The sequence below is a fragment of the Phyllobates terribilis genome, unplaced genomic scaffold (assembly GCF_046119375.1).
Source record: "Phyllobates terribilis strain yellow unplaced genomic scaffold, ASM4611937v1 Scaffold_12__6_contigs__length_324123572, whole genome shotgun sequence".
Taxonomy (NCBI): domain Eukaryota; kingdom Metazoa; phylum Chordata; class Amphibia; order Anura; family Dendrobatidae; genus Phyllobates; species Phyllobates terribilis.
In genome coordinates, this window is record NW_027362772.1 from 279,871,936 (window position 1) to 279,887,065 (window position 15,130).

Consider the following 15,130-nt stretch of genomic DNA (forward strand, 5'->3'; position numbering starts at 1 on the left):
CCAGGCACAGCTCTGTGCACTCTATAGTAGCTGTGATGAATACTGCAGCACTCTACAGATCAGTACTAACAAGGAGCAGCAGCACCAGGCACAGCTCTGTGCACTCTATAGTAGCTGTGATGAATACTTCAGCACTCTACAGATCAGTACTAACAAGGAGCAGCAGCACCAGGCACAGCTCTGTGCACTCTATAGTAGCTGTGATGAATACTGCAGCACTCTACAGATCAGTACTAACAAGGAGCAGCAGCACCAGGCACAGCTCTGTGCGCTCTATAGTAGCTGTGATGAATACTTCAGCACTCTACAGATCAGTACTAACAAGGAGCAGCAGCACCAGGCACAGCTCTGTGCGCTCTATAGTAGCTGTGATGAATACTGCAGCACTCTACAGATCAGTACTAACAAGGAGCAGCAGCACCAGGCACAGCTCTGTGCACTCTATAGTAGCTGTGATTAATACTACAGCACTCTACAGATCAGTACTAACAAGAAGCAGCAGCACCAGGCACAGCTCTGTGCACTCTATAGTAGCTGTGATGAATACTGCAGCACTCTACAGATCAGTACTAACAAGGAGCAGCAGCACCAGTCACAGCTCTGTGCACTCTACAGTAGCTGTGATAAATACTGCAGCACTCTACTGATCAGTACTAACAAGGAGCAGCAGCACCAGGCACAGCTCTGTGCGCTCTACAGTAGCTGTGATAAATACTGCAGCACTCTACAGATCAGTACTAACAAGGAGCAGCAGCACCAGGCACAGCTCTGTGCGCTCTATAGTAGCTGTGATGAATACTGCAGCACTCTACAGATCAGTACTAACAAGGAGCAGCAGCACCAGGCACACCTCTGTGCACTCTATAGTAGCTGTGATGAATACTGCAGAACTCTACAGATCAGTACTAACAAGGAGCAGCAGCACCAGGCACAGCTCTGTGCACTCTATAGTAGCTGTGATTAATACTGCAGCACTCTACAGATCAGTACTAACAAGGAGCAGCAGCACCAGGCACAGCTCTGTGCACTCTATAGTAGCTGTGATGAATACTGCAGCACTCTACAGATCAGTACTAACAAGGAGCAGCAGCACCAGGCACAGCTCTGTGCACTCTATAGTAGCTGTGATGAATACTTCAGCACTCTACAGATCAGTACTAACAAGGAGCAGCAGCACTGGGCACAGCTCTGTGCACTCTATAGTAGCTGTGATGAATACTGCAGCACTCTACAGATCAGTACTAACAAGGAGCAGCAGCACCAGGCACAGCTCTGTGCGCTCTATAGTAGCTGTGATGAATACTTCAGCACTCTACAGATCAGTACTAACAAGGAGCAGCAGCACCAGGCACAGCTCTGTGCGCTGTATAGTAGCTGTGATGAATACTGCAGCACTCTACAGATCAGTACTAACAAGGAACAGCAGCACCAGGCACAGCTCTGTGCACTCTATAGTAGCTGTGATGAATACTGCAGAACTCTACAGATCAGTACTAACAAGGAGCAGCAGCACCAGGCACAGCTCTGTGCACTCTATAGTAGCTGTGATTAATACTGCAGCACTCTACAGATCAGTACTAACAAGGAGCAGCAGCACCAGGCACAGCTCTGTGCACTCTATAGTAGCTGTGATGAATACTGCAGCACTCTACAGATCAGTACTAACAAGGAGCAGCAGCACCAGGCACAGCTCTGTGCACTCTATAGTAGCTGTGATGAATACTTCAGCACTCTACAGATCAGTACTAACAAGGAGCAGCAGCACCAGGCACAGCTCTGTGCACTCTATAGTAGCTGTGATGAATACTGCAGCACTCTACAGATCAGTACTAACAAGGAGCAGCAGCACCAGGCACAGCTCTGTGCGCTCTATAGTAGCTGTGATGAATACTTCAGCACTCTACAGATCAGTACTAACAAGGAGCAGCAGCACCAGGCACAGCTCTGTGCGCTCTATAGTAGCTGTGATGAATACTGCAGCACTCTACAGATCAGTACTAACAAGGAGCAGCAGCACCAGGCACAGCTCTGTGCACTCTATAGTAGCTGTGATTAATACTGCAGCACTCTACAGATCAGTACTAACAAGGAGCAGCAGCACCAGGCACAGCTCTGTGCACTCTATAGTAGCTGTGATTAATACTGCAGCACTCTACAGATCAGTCCTAACAAGGAGCAGCAGCACCAGACACAGCTCTGTGCGCTCTATAGTAGCTGTGATGAATACTGCAGTACTCTACAGATCAGTACTAACAAGGAGCAGCAGCACCAGGCACAGCTCTGTGCACTCTATAGTAGCTGTGATTAATACTGCAGCACTCTACAGATCAGTACTAACAAGGAGCAGCAGCACCAGGCACTGCTCTGTGCACTCTATAGTAGCTGTGATGAATACTGCAGCACTCTACAGATCAGTACTAACAAGGAGCAGCAGCACCAGGCACAGCTCTGTGCACTCTATAGTAGCTGTGATTAATTCTGCAGCACTCTACAGATCAGTCCTAACAAGGAGCAGCAGCACCAGGCACAGCTCTGTGCGCTCTATAGTAGCTGTGATTAATACTGCAGCACTCTACAGATCAGTAATAACAAGGAGCAGCAGCACCAGGCACAGCTCTGTGCACTCTATAGTAGCTGTGATGAATACTGCAGCACTCTACAGATCAGTACTAACAAGGAGCAGCAGCACCAGGCACAGCTCTGTGCGCTCTATAGTAGCTGTGATGAATACTTCAGCACTCTACAGATCAGTACTAACAAGGAGCAGCAGCACCAGGCACAGCTCTGTGCGCTCTATAGTAGCTGTGATGAATACTGCAGCACTCTACAGATCAGTACTAACAAGGAGCAGCAGCACCAGGCACAGCTCTGTGCACTCTATAGTAGCTGTGATTAATACTGCAGCACTCTACAGATCAGTACTAACAAGGAGCAGCAGCACCAGGCACAGCTCTGTGCACTCTATAGTAGCTGTGATTAATACTGCAGCACTCTACAGATCAGTCCTAACAAGGAGCAGCAGCACCAGACACAGCTCTGTGCGCTCTATAGTAGCTGTGATGAATACTGCAGTACTCTACAGATCAGTACTAACAAGGAGCAGCAGCACCAGGCACAGCTCTGTGCACTCTATAGTAGCTGTGATTAATACTGCAGCACTCTACAGATCAGTACTAACAAGGAGCAGCAGCACCAGGCACTGCTCTGTGCACTCTATAGTAGCTGTGATGAATACTGCAGCACTCTACAGATCAGTACTAACAAGGAGCAGCAGCACCAGGCACAGCTCTGTGCACTCTATAGTAGCTGTGATTAATTCTGCAGCACTCTACAGATCAGTCCTAACAAGGAGCAGCAGCACCAGGCACAGCTCTGTGCGCTCTATAGTAGCTGTGATTAATACTGCAGCACTCTACAGATCAGTAATAACAAGGAGCAGCAGCACCAGGCACAGCTCTGTACACTCTATAGTAGCTGTGATTAATACTGCAGCACTCTACAGATCAGTACTAACAAGGAGCAGCAGCACCAGGCACAGCTCTGTGCACTCTATAGTAGCTGTGATGAATACTGCAGCACTCTACAAATCAGTACTAACAAGGAGCAGCAGCACCAGGCACAGCTCTGTGCACTCTATAGTAGTTGTGATGAATACTGCAGCACTCTACAGATCAGTACTAACAAGGAGCAGCAGCACCAGGCACAGCTCTGTGCACTCTACAGTAGCTGTGACAAATACTGCAGCACTCTACTGATCAGTACTAACAAGGAGCAGCAGCACCAGGCACAGCTCTGTGCGCCCTACAGTAGCTGTGATAAATACTGCAGCACTCTACAGATCAGTACTAACAAGGAGCAGCAGCACCAGGCACAGCTCTGTGCGCTCTATAGTAGCTGTGATGAATACTGCAGCACTCTACAGATCAGTACTAACAAGGAGCAGCAGCACCAGGCACAGCTCTGTGCACTCTATAGTAGCTGTGATGAATACTGCAGAACTCTACAGATCAGTACTAACAAGGAGCAGCAGCACCAGGCACAGCTCTGTGCACTCTATAGTAGCTGTGATTAATACTGCAGCACTCTACAGATCAGTACTAACAAGGAGCAGCAGCACCAGGCACAGCTCTGTGCACTCTATAGTAGCTGTGATGAATACTGCAGCACTCTACAGATCAGTACTAACAAGGAGCAGCAGCACCAGGCACAGCTCTGTGCACTCTATAGTAGCTGTGATGAATACTTCAGCACTCTACAGATCAGTACTAACAAGGAGCAGCAGCACCAGGCACAGCTCTGTGCACTCTATAGTAGCTGTGATGAATACTGCAGCACTCTACAGATCAGTACTAACAAGGAGCAGCAGCACCAGGCACAGCTCTGTGCGCTCTATAGTAGCTGTGATGAATACTTCAGCACTCTACAGATCAGTACTAACAAGGAGCAGCAGCACCAGGCACAGCTCTGTGCGCTCTATAGTAGCTGTGATGAATACTGCAGCACTCTACAGATCAGTACTAACAAGGAGCAGCAGCACCAGGCACAGCTCTGTGCACTCTATAGTAGCTGTGATTAATACTACAGCACTCTACAGATCAGTACTAACAAGAAGCAGCAGCACCAGGCACAGCTCTGTGCACTCTATAGTAGCTGTGATGAATACTGCAGCACTCTACAGATCAGTACTAACAAGGAGCAGCAGCACCAGTCACAGCTCTGTGCACTCTACAGTAGCTGTGATAAATACTGCAGCACTCTACTGATCAGTACTAACAAGGAGCAGCAGCACCAGGCACAGCTCTGTGCGCTCTACAGTAGCTGTGATAAATACTGCAGCACTCTACAGATCAGTACTAACAAGGAGCAGCAGCACCAGGCACAGCTCTGTGCGCTCTATAGTAGCTGTGATGAATACTGCAGCACTCTACAGATCAGTACTAACAAGGAGCAGCAGCACCAGGCACACCTCTGTGCACTCTATAGTAGCTGTGATGAATACTGCAGAACTCTACAGATCAGTACTAACAAGGAGCAGCAGCACCAGGCACAGCTCTGTGCACTCTATAGTAGCTGTGATTAATACTGCAGCACTCTACAGATCAGTACTAACAAGGAGCAGCAGCACCAGGCACAGCTCTGTGCACTCTATAGTAGCTGTGATGAATACTGCAGCACTCTACAGATCAGTACTAACAAGGAGCAGCAGCACCAGGCACAGCTCTGTGCACTCTATAGTAGCTGTGATGAATACTTCAGCACTCTACAGATCAGTACTAACAAGGAGCAGCAGCACTGGGCACAGCTCTGTGCACTCTATAGTAGCTGTGATGAATACTGCAGCACTCTACAGATCAGTACTAACAAGGAGCAGCAGCACCAGGCACAGCTCTGTGCGCTCTATAGTAGCTGTGATGAATACTTCAGCACTCTACAGATCAGTACTAACAAGGAGCAGCAGCACCAGGCACAGCTCTGTGCGCTGTATAGTAGCTGTGATGAATACTGCAGCACTCTACAGATCAGTACTAACAAGGAACAGCAGCACCAGGCACAGCTCTGTGCACTCTATAGTAGCTGTGATGAATACTGCAGAACTCTACAGATCAGTACTAACAAGGAGCAGCAGCACCAGGCACAGCTCTGTGCACTCTATAGTAGCTGTGATTAATACTGCAGCACTCTACAGATCAGTACTAACAAGGAGCAGCAGCACCAGGCACAGCTCTGTGCACTCTATAGTAGCTGTGATGAATACTGCAGCACTCTACAGATCAGTACTAACAAGGAGCAGCAGCACCAGGCACAGCTCTGTGCACTCTATAGTAGCTGTGATGAATACTTCAGCACTCTACAGATCAGTACTAACAAGGAGCAGCAGCACCAGGCACAGCTCTGTGCACTCTATAGTAGCTGTGATGAATACTGCAGCACTCTACAGATCAGTACTAACAAGGAGCAGCAGCACCAGGCACAGCTCTGTGCGCTCTATAGTAGCTGTGATGAATACTTCAGCACTCTACAGATCAGTACTAACAAGGAGCAGCAGCACCAGGCACAGCTCTGTGCGCTCTATAGTAGCTGTGATGAATACTGCAGCACTCTACAGATCAGTACTAACAAGGAGCAGCAGCACCAGGCACAGCTCTGTGCACTCTATAGTAGCTGTGATTAATACTGCAGCACTCTACAGATCAGTACTAACAAGAAGCAGCAGCACCAGGCACAGCTCTGTGCACTCTATAGTAGCTGTGATGAATACTGCAGCACTCTACAGATCAGTACTAACAAGGAGCAGCAGCACCAGTCACAGCTCTGTGCACTCTACAGTAGCTGTGATAAATACTGCAGCACTCTACTGATCAGTACTAACAAGGAGCAGCAGCACCAGGCACAGCTCTGTGCGCTCTACAGTAGCTGTGATAAATACTGCAGCACTCTACAGATCAGTACTAACAAGGAGCAGCAGCACCAGGCACAGCTCTGTGCGCTCTATAGTAGCTGTGATGAATACTGCAGCACTCTACAGATCAGTACTAACAAGGAGCAGCAGCACCAGGCACAGCTCTGTGCACTCTATAGTAGCTGTGATGAATACTGCAGAACTCTACAGATCAGTACTAACAAGGAGCAGCAGCACCAGGCACAGCTCTGTGCACTCTATAGTAGCTGTGATTAAAACTGCAGCACTCTACAGATCAGTACTAACAAGGAGCAGCAGCACCAGGCACAGCTCTGTGCACTCTATAGTAGCTGTGATGAATACTGCAGCACTCTACAGATCAGTACTAACAAGGAGCAGCAGCACCAGGCACAGCTCTGTGCACTCTATAGTAGCTGTGATGAATACTTCAGCACTCTACAGATCAGTACTAACAAGGAGCAGCAGCACCAGGCACAGCTCTGTGCACTCTATAGTAGCTGTGATGAATACTGCAGCACTCTACAGATCAGTACTAACAAGGAGCAGCAGCACCAGGCACAGCTCTGTGCACTCTATAGTAGCTGTGATGAATACTGCAGTACTCTACAGATCAGTACTAACAAGGAGCAGCAGCACCAGGCACAGCTCTGTGCGCTCTATAGTAGCTGTGATTAATACTGCAGCACTCTACAGATCAGTACTAACAAGGAGCAGCAGCACCAGGCACAGCTCTGTGCACTCTATAGTAGCTGTGATTAATACTGCAGCACTCTACAGATCAGTACTAACAAGAAGCAGCAGCACCAGGCACAGCTCTGTGCACTCTATAGTAGCTGTGATTAATACTGCAGCACTCTACAGATCAGTACTAACAAGGAGCAGCAGCACCAGGCACAGCTCTGTGCACTCTATAGTAGCTGTGATTAATACTGCAGCACTCTACAGATCAGTCCTAACAAGGAGCAGCAGCACCAGACACAGCTCTGTGCGCTCTATAGTAGCTGTGATGAATACTGCAGTACTCTACAGATCAGTACTAACAAGGAGCAGCAGCACCAGGCACAGCTCTGTGCACTCTATAGTAGCTGTGATTAATACTGCAGCACTCTACAGATCAGTACTAACAAGGAGCAGCAGCACCAGGCACTGCTCTGTGCACTCTATAGTAGCTGTGATGAATACTGCAGCACTCTACAGATCAGTACTAACAAGGAGCAGCAGCACCAGGCACAGCTCTGTGCACTCTATAGTAGCTGTGATTAATTCTGCAGCACTCTACAGATCAGTCCTAACAAGGAGCAGCAGCACCAGGCACAGCTCTGTGCGCTCTATAGTAGCTGTGATTAATACTGCAGCACTCTACAGATCAGTAATAACAAGGAGCAGCAGCACCAGGCACAGCTCTGTACACTCTATAGTAGCTGTGATTAATACTGCAGCACTCTACAGATCAGTACTAACAAGGAGCAGCAGCACCAGGCACAGCTCTGTGCACTCTATAGTAGCTGTGATGAATACTGCAGCACTCTACAAATCAGTACTAACAAGGAGCAGCAGCACCAGGCACAGCTCTGTGCACTCTATAGTAGTTGTGATGAATACTGCAGCACTCTACAGATCAGTACTAACAAGGAGCAGCAGCACCAGGCACAGCTCTGTGCACTCTACAGTAGCTGTGACAAATACTGCAGCACTCTACTGATCAGTACTAACAAGGAGCAGCAGCACCAGGCACAGCTCTGTGCGCCCTACAGTAGCTGTGATAAATACTGCAGCACTCTACAGATCAGTACTAACAAGGAGCAGCAGCACCAGGCACAGCTCTGTGCGCTCTATAGTAGCTGTGATGAATACTGCAGCACTCTACAGATCAGTACTAACAAGGAGCAGCAGCACCAGGCACAGCTCTGTGCACTCTATAGTAGCTGTGATGAATACTGCAGAACTCTACAGATCAGTACTAACAAGGAGCAGCAGCACCAGGCACAGCTCTGTGCACTCTATAGTAGCTGTGATTAATACTGCAGCACTCTACAGATCAGTACTAACAAGGAGCAGCAGCACCAGGCACAGCTCTGTGCACTCTATAGTAGCTGTGATGAATACTGCAGCACTCTACAGATCAGTACTAACAAGGAGCAGCAGCACCAGGCACAGCTCTGTGCACTCTATAGTAGCTGTGATGAATACTTCAGCACTCTACAGATCAGTACTAACAAGGAGCAGCAGCACCAGGCACAGCTCTGTGCACTCTATAGTAGCTGTGATGAATACTGCAGCACTCTACAGATCAGTACTAACAAGGAGCAGCAGCACCAGGCACAGCTCTGTGCGCTCTATAGTAGCTGTGATGAATACTTCAGCACTCTACAGATCAGTACTAACAAGGAGCAGCAGCACCAGGCACAGCTCTGTGCGCTCTATAGTAGCTGTGATGAATACTGCAGCACTCTACAGATCAGTACTAACAAGGAGCAGCAGCACCAGGCACAGCTCTGTGCACTCTATAGTAGCTGTGATTAATACTACAGCACTCTACAGATCAGTACTAACAAGAAGCAGCAGCACCAGGCACAGCTCTGTGCACTCTATAGTAGCTGTGATGAATACTGCAGCACTCTACAGATCAGTACTAACAAGGAGCAGCAGCACCAGTCACAGCTCTGTGCACTCTACAGTAGCTGTGATAAATACTGCAGCACTCTACTGATCAGTACTAACAAGGAGCAGCAGCACCAGGCACAGCTCTGTGCGCTCTACAGTAGCTGTGATAAATACTGCAGCACTCTACAGATCAGTACTAACAAGGAGCAGCAGCACCAGGCACAGCTCTGTGCGCTCTATAGTAGCTGTGATGAATACTGCAGCACTCTACAGATCAGTACTAACAAGGAGCAGCAGCACCAGGCACACCTCTGTGCACTCTATAGTAGCTGTGATGAATACTGCAGAACTCTACAGATCAGTACTAACAAGGAGCAGCAGCACCAGGCACAGCTCTGTGCACTCTATAGTAGCTGTGATTAATACTGCAGCACTCTACAGATCAGTACTAACAAGGAGCAGCAGCACCAGGCACAGCTCTGTGCACTCTATAGTAGCTGTGATGAATACTGCAGCACTCTACAGATCAGTACTAACAAGGAGCAGCAGCACCAGGCACAGCTCTGTGCACTCTATAGTAGCTGTGATGAATACTTCAGCACTCTACAGATCAGTACTAACAAGGAGCAGCAGCACTGGGCACAGCTCTGTGCACTCTATAGTAGCTGTGATGAATACTGCAGCACTCTACAGATCAGTACTAACAAGGAGCAGCAGCACCAGGCACAGCTCTGTGCGCTCTATAGTAGCTGTGATGAATACTTCAGCACTCTACAGATCAGTACTAACAAGGAGCAGCAGCACCAGGCACAGCTCTGTGCGCTGTATAGTAGCTGTGATGAATACTGCAGCACTCTACAGATCAGTACTAACAAGGAACAGCAGCACCAGGCACAGCTCTGTGCACTCTATAGTAGCTGTGATGAATACTGCAGAACTCTACAGATCAGTACTAACAAGGAGCAGCAGCACCAGGCACAGCTCTGTGCACTCTATAGTAGCTGTGATTAATACTGCAGCACTCTACAGATCAGTACTAACAAGGAGCAGCAGCACCAGGCACAGCTCTGTGCACTCTATAGTAGCTGTGATGAATACTGCAGCACTCTACAGATCAGTACTAACAAGGAGCAGCAGCACCAGGCACAGCTCTGTGCACTCTATAGTAGCTGTGATGAATACTTCAGCACTCTACAGATCAGTACTAACAAGGAGCAGCAGCACCAGGCACAGCTCTGTGCACTCTATAGTATCTGTGATGAATACTGCAGCACTCTACAGATCAGTACTAACAAGGAGCAGCAGCACCAGGCACAGCTCTGTGCACTCTATAGTAGCTGTGATTAATACTGCAGCACTCTACAGATCAGTACTAACAAGAAGCAGCAGCACCAGGCACAGCTCTGTGCACTCTATAGTAGCTGTGATGAATACTGCAGCACTCTACAGATCAGTACTAACAAGGAGCAGCAGCACCAGTCACAGCTCTGTGCACTCTACAGTAGCTGTGATAAATACTGCAGCACTCTACTGATCAGTACTAACAAGGAGCAGCAGCACCAGGCACAGCTCTGTGCGCTCTACAGTAGCTGTGATAAATACTGCAGCACTCTACAGATCAGTACTAACAAGGAGCAGCAGCACCAGGCACAGCTCTGTGCGCTCTATAGTAGCTGTGATGAATACTGCAGCACTCTACAGATCAGTACTAACAAGGAGCAGCAGCACCAGGCACAGCTCTGTGCACTCTATAGTAGCTGTGATGAATACTGCAGAACTCTACAGATCAGTACTAACAAGGAGCAGCAGCACCAGGCACAGCTCTGTGCACTCTATAGTAGCTGTGATTAAAACTGCAGCACTCTACAGATCAGTACTAACAAGGAGCAGCAGCACCAGGCACAGCTCTGTGCACTCTATAGTAGCTGTGATGAATACTGCAGCACTCTACAGATCAGTACTAACAAGGAGCAGCAGCACCAGGCACAGCTCTGTGCACTCTATAGTAGCTGTGATGAATACTTCAGCACTCTACAGATCAGTACTAACAAGGAGCAGCAGCACCAGGCACAGCTCTGTGCACTCTATAGTAGCTGTGATGAATACTGCAGCACTCTACAGATCAGTACTAACAAGGAGCAGCAGCACCAGGCACAGCTCTGTGCACTCTATAGTAGCTGTGATGAATACTGCAGTACTCTACAGATCAGTACTAACAAGGAGCAGCAGCACCAGGCACAGCTCTGTGCGCTCTATAGTAGCTGTGATTAATACTGCAGCACTCTACAGATCAGTACTAACAAGGAGCAGCAGCACCAGGCACAGCTCTGTGCACTCTATAGTAGCTGTGATTAATACTGCAGCACTCTACAGATCAGTACTAACAAGAAGCAGCAGCACCAGGCACAGCTCTGTGCACTCTATAGTAGCTGTGATGAATACTGCAGCACTCTACAGATCAGTACTAACAAGGAGCAGCAGCACCAGTCACAGCTCTGTGCACTCTACAGTAGCTGTGATAAATACTGCAGCACTCTACTGATCAGTACTAACAAGGAGCAGCAGCACCAGGCACAGCTCTGTGCGCTCTACAGTAGCTGTGATAAATACTGCAGCACTCTACAGATCAGTACTAACAAGGAGCAGCAGCACCAGGCACAGCTCTGTGCGCTCTATAGTAGCTGTGATGAATACTGCAGCACTCTACAGATCAGTACTAACAAGGAGCAGCAGCACCAGGCACAGCTCTGTGCACTCTATAGTAGCTGTGATGAATACTGCAGCACTCTAGAGATCAGTACTAACAAGGAGCAGCAGCACCAGGTACAGCTCTGTGCACTCTATAGTAGCTGTGATGAATACTGCAGCACTCTACAGATCAGTACTAACAAGGAGCAGCAGCACCAGACACAGCTCTGTGCACTCTATAGTAGCTGTGATGAATACTGCAGCACTCTAGAGATCAGTACTAACAAGGAGCAGCAGCATCAGGCACAGCTCTGTGCGCTCTATAGTAGCTGTGATGAATACTGCAGCACTCTACAGATCAGTACTAACAAGGAACAGCAGCACCAGGCACAGCTCTGTGCGCTCTATAGTAGCTGTGATGAATACTGCAGCACTCTACAGATCAGTACTAACAAGGAGCAGCAGCACCAGGCACAGCTCTGTGCGCTCTATAGTAGCTGTGATGAATACTGCAGCACTCTACAGATCAGTACTAACAAGGAGCAGCAGCACCAGGCACAGCTCTGTGCGCTCTATAGTAGCTGTGATTAATACTGCAGCACTCTACAGATCAGTACTAACAAGAAGCAGCAGCACCAGGCACAGCTCTGTGCACTCTATAGTAGCTGTGATGAATACTGCAGTACTCTACAGATCAGTACTAACAAGGAGCAGCAGCACCAGGCACAGCTCTGTGCACTCTATAGTAGCTGTGATTAATACTGCAGCACTCTACAGATCAGTACTAACAAGGAGCAGCAGCACCAGGCACAGCTCTGTGCACTCTATAGTAACTGTGATTAATACTGCAGCACTCTACAGATCAGTACTAACAAGGAGCAGCAGCACCAGGCACAGCTCTGTGCGCTCTATAGTAGCTGTGATGAATACTGCAGCACTCTACAGATCAGTACTAATAAGGAGCAGCAGCACCAGGCACAGCTCTGTGCACTCTATAGTAGCTGTGATTAATACTGCAGCACTCTACAGATCAGTACTAACAAGGAGCAGCAGCACCAGGCACAGCTCTGTGCGCTCTATAGTAGCTGTGATTAATACTGCAGCACTCTACAGATCAGTCCTAACAAGGAGCAGCAGCACCAGGCACAGCTTTGTGCGCTCTATAGTAGCTGTGATTAATACTGCAGCACTCTACAGATCAGTAATAACAAGGAGCAGCAGCACCAGGCACAGGCACAACGTCATCTACAAAGCTGTGCCAAAGGGCTGCGGCCTCTTAAACCACCTGATCAACGGGGAGCCAGTAGTCGAACCATGACCAATCTGATATTAATGACAGATTCCAAGTATAGGCCATTATTATTTAACCCCTTTAAGCTTGGGACATTTGCTACTTACATACATACTATAATTTCATTAGACCACATAAGAACTTGCTTGGTGATGCTCATAAACCGCCATTGGTTATCCTATAATTAGATTGCTGTACTTGGTATATCTAGGGTTTTGGGTAGCGGTGTGGAAATGATGTAATAATCCAGATGTTGTGTGAGTGTAATTACGTTTTTACATTTATCCATGGTATTACATGCTATCCATAATTTGGTTGTAATGTTTTCTCCATTCTTTTTTCCCGCAGGCGACCATCCCTGAGGTTCTATGACCTGCCTCTTACATCTACAGTTACAAGCGGATTCCCAGGGAGAAGAAGACAACTCTGTCCTTAGAATATATTAATAATACTCTGATATTCATTTTGAGCATTCTCAGCTCCCGGGCATGAAGATTATGTGACACCCACTGTTAATAATCCCAACAGACTGCAAGAACCCTTCTCCTGTGTATGATCGTGATGTAGTGAAGGAAACATCTGGGCAGCTTTAGTCCGGAGACGGTTGGAGCCTTCTCCTGTTTGTCAGCTTGCACATGTCAGGTTCAGTGGGTGCCCTGAGGGTGGGCGATCCTGTGGACTGTTTTTGTAAATGTGGACGAACCCCGGTCTCCTTTTATGTATGGATCACTCGCCGAATGTTTTTCTGGCATTGCATAGGTTTTGCATACATCCTTCTTCATACATTGCTGTCCCATTACGAGTCCCATTACCAGTTCCACACGCAATGTTTTTAAGGTGCCGACATCTATTAAGAGTAAAGCTGGCCAAACCTGGTGGAATTGACCACCTAAGGAATATGTATGGGGTGTACCAGACTCTACCCTAACAGATAATATTGGGGGAATGAAGGACCGGGCATGTTGATTTTCAACACCTGCACCTTTTGTTATTAGGAGAGATGTCTGATAGCAGAAATATGTTTCTTAGAATTGTTTTCTTAGCTGGCACCTGTACACACTAGTTAGGATGTGCTGGTCAGTTTTTCTCTTTATCTCTGATAGCAGCACACTCTTCTCTCTACAATAAGAACACAAGCATAATGCACGCTCTGCAGAAGTGAGAGTGCATGTGTATAGGGTAGTTGGGTGAAACAGCTGTTGGTCAAAGAAATGTTTACCCAACAGCTACCTAATTTGTATGGCCAGGCTTAGACTAGACTCTCCCCAATGAGAACACATGCATGATCATCTGAACTGAGCATGCATATTAATAGAGGAGGGCCTTTGGCTGAATAAGCACTTGAAAAACCGAAAATCTAAGCTGGTATATGTGCAAAGTGTAAGAGCACATTCACACTGTGGCCATTTCACAGACAAAACCCAAGAAAAAAGCAAAACAAGCATATACCCAACAGCAAGTAAATAGTAACAGTACATGTAAGTAACATAGAGTACAAGTTAACACTATTTTGATCACAAAAGCATAAAAGTCATCCCACCACGACAAGGTGTACCCACTGGGACAGTCCCCTCTTTCTGAGCAAAGTATCTGTATAGCTTCCCATGGTTGGGAGTCTAAATTAGATCGCTGTCCTGCTCGGCCCTTATTCACATTGACATTGTATGGCACATGGTAAGGTTTTAATACTAGACAGGATAGGGCCGCCCCAGTGGGTTCACCTTGACGCGGTGGAATGGCTTTTATGCTTTTTTATCAAAATAGTGCTAACTAAGCATCCTATGTTATTTACATGTACTATTACTATTACTATTTATTTACTGTAGGTTATATACTCATTTTGTTTTTTCTTGGGTTTTGAATAAGCACTTGGCCAACACCTATTAAAGGTGTATGGAGACCTTTATATTGTCTCATTTCACAGTATATCCATGGCAGAAGAACTTTATTTGCAGGCTGTATGACATGGAGAATGTCAAGAGGACCGTCCTTCTTCAGGACATCATTACATTCACAAAGGTACAAGATGCCATATTCTGTAAATATACCAATAATACAGAGCAGTCTAGACTAATGCATCCTGTAGATCAGGGCCCCAAGTCTATTGGTTTCTGACTGTCACTGAT

At 47.4% G+C, this 15,130-nt stretch overlaps 1 protein-coding gene across 2 annotated transcripts in view; it reads left to right on the forward strand.

The window, feature by feature from the left end:
• The window catches only part of SCN2B (sodium voltage-gated channel beta subunit 2), a 59,158-nt gene extending 45,616 nt beyond the window's left edge, over positions 1-13,542 (forward strand). For both annotated transcript variants that reach the window (XM_073657046.1, XM_073657047.1), the window contains exon 5: positions 13,353-13,542. In XM_073657046.1, coding sequence (XP_073513147.1) covers positions 13,353-13,376 — 24 coding nt within the window. In that variant the 3' untranslated portion in view covers positions 13,377-13,542. The remainder of the gene's footprint in view (positions 1-13,352) is intronic.
• The last annotated feature ends 1,588 nt before the right edge of the window (positions 13,543-15,130 follow it).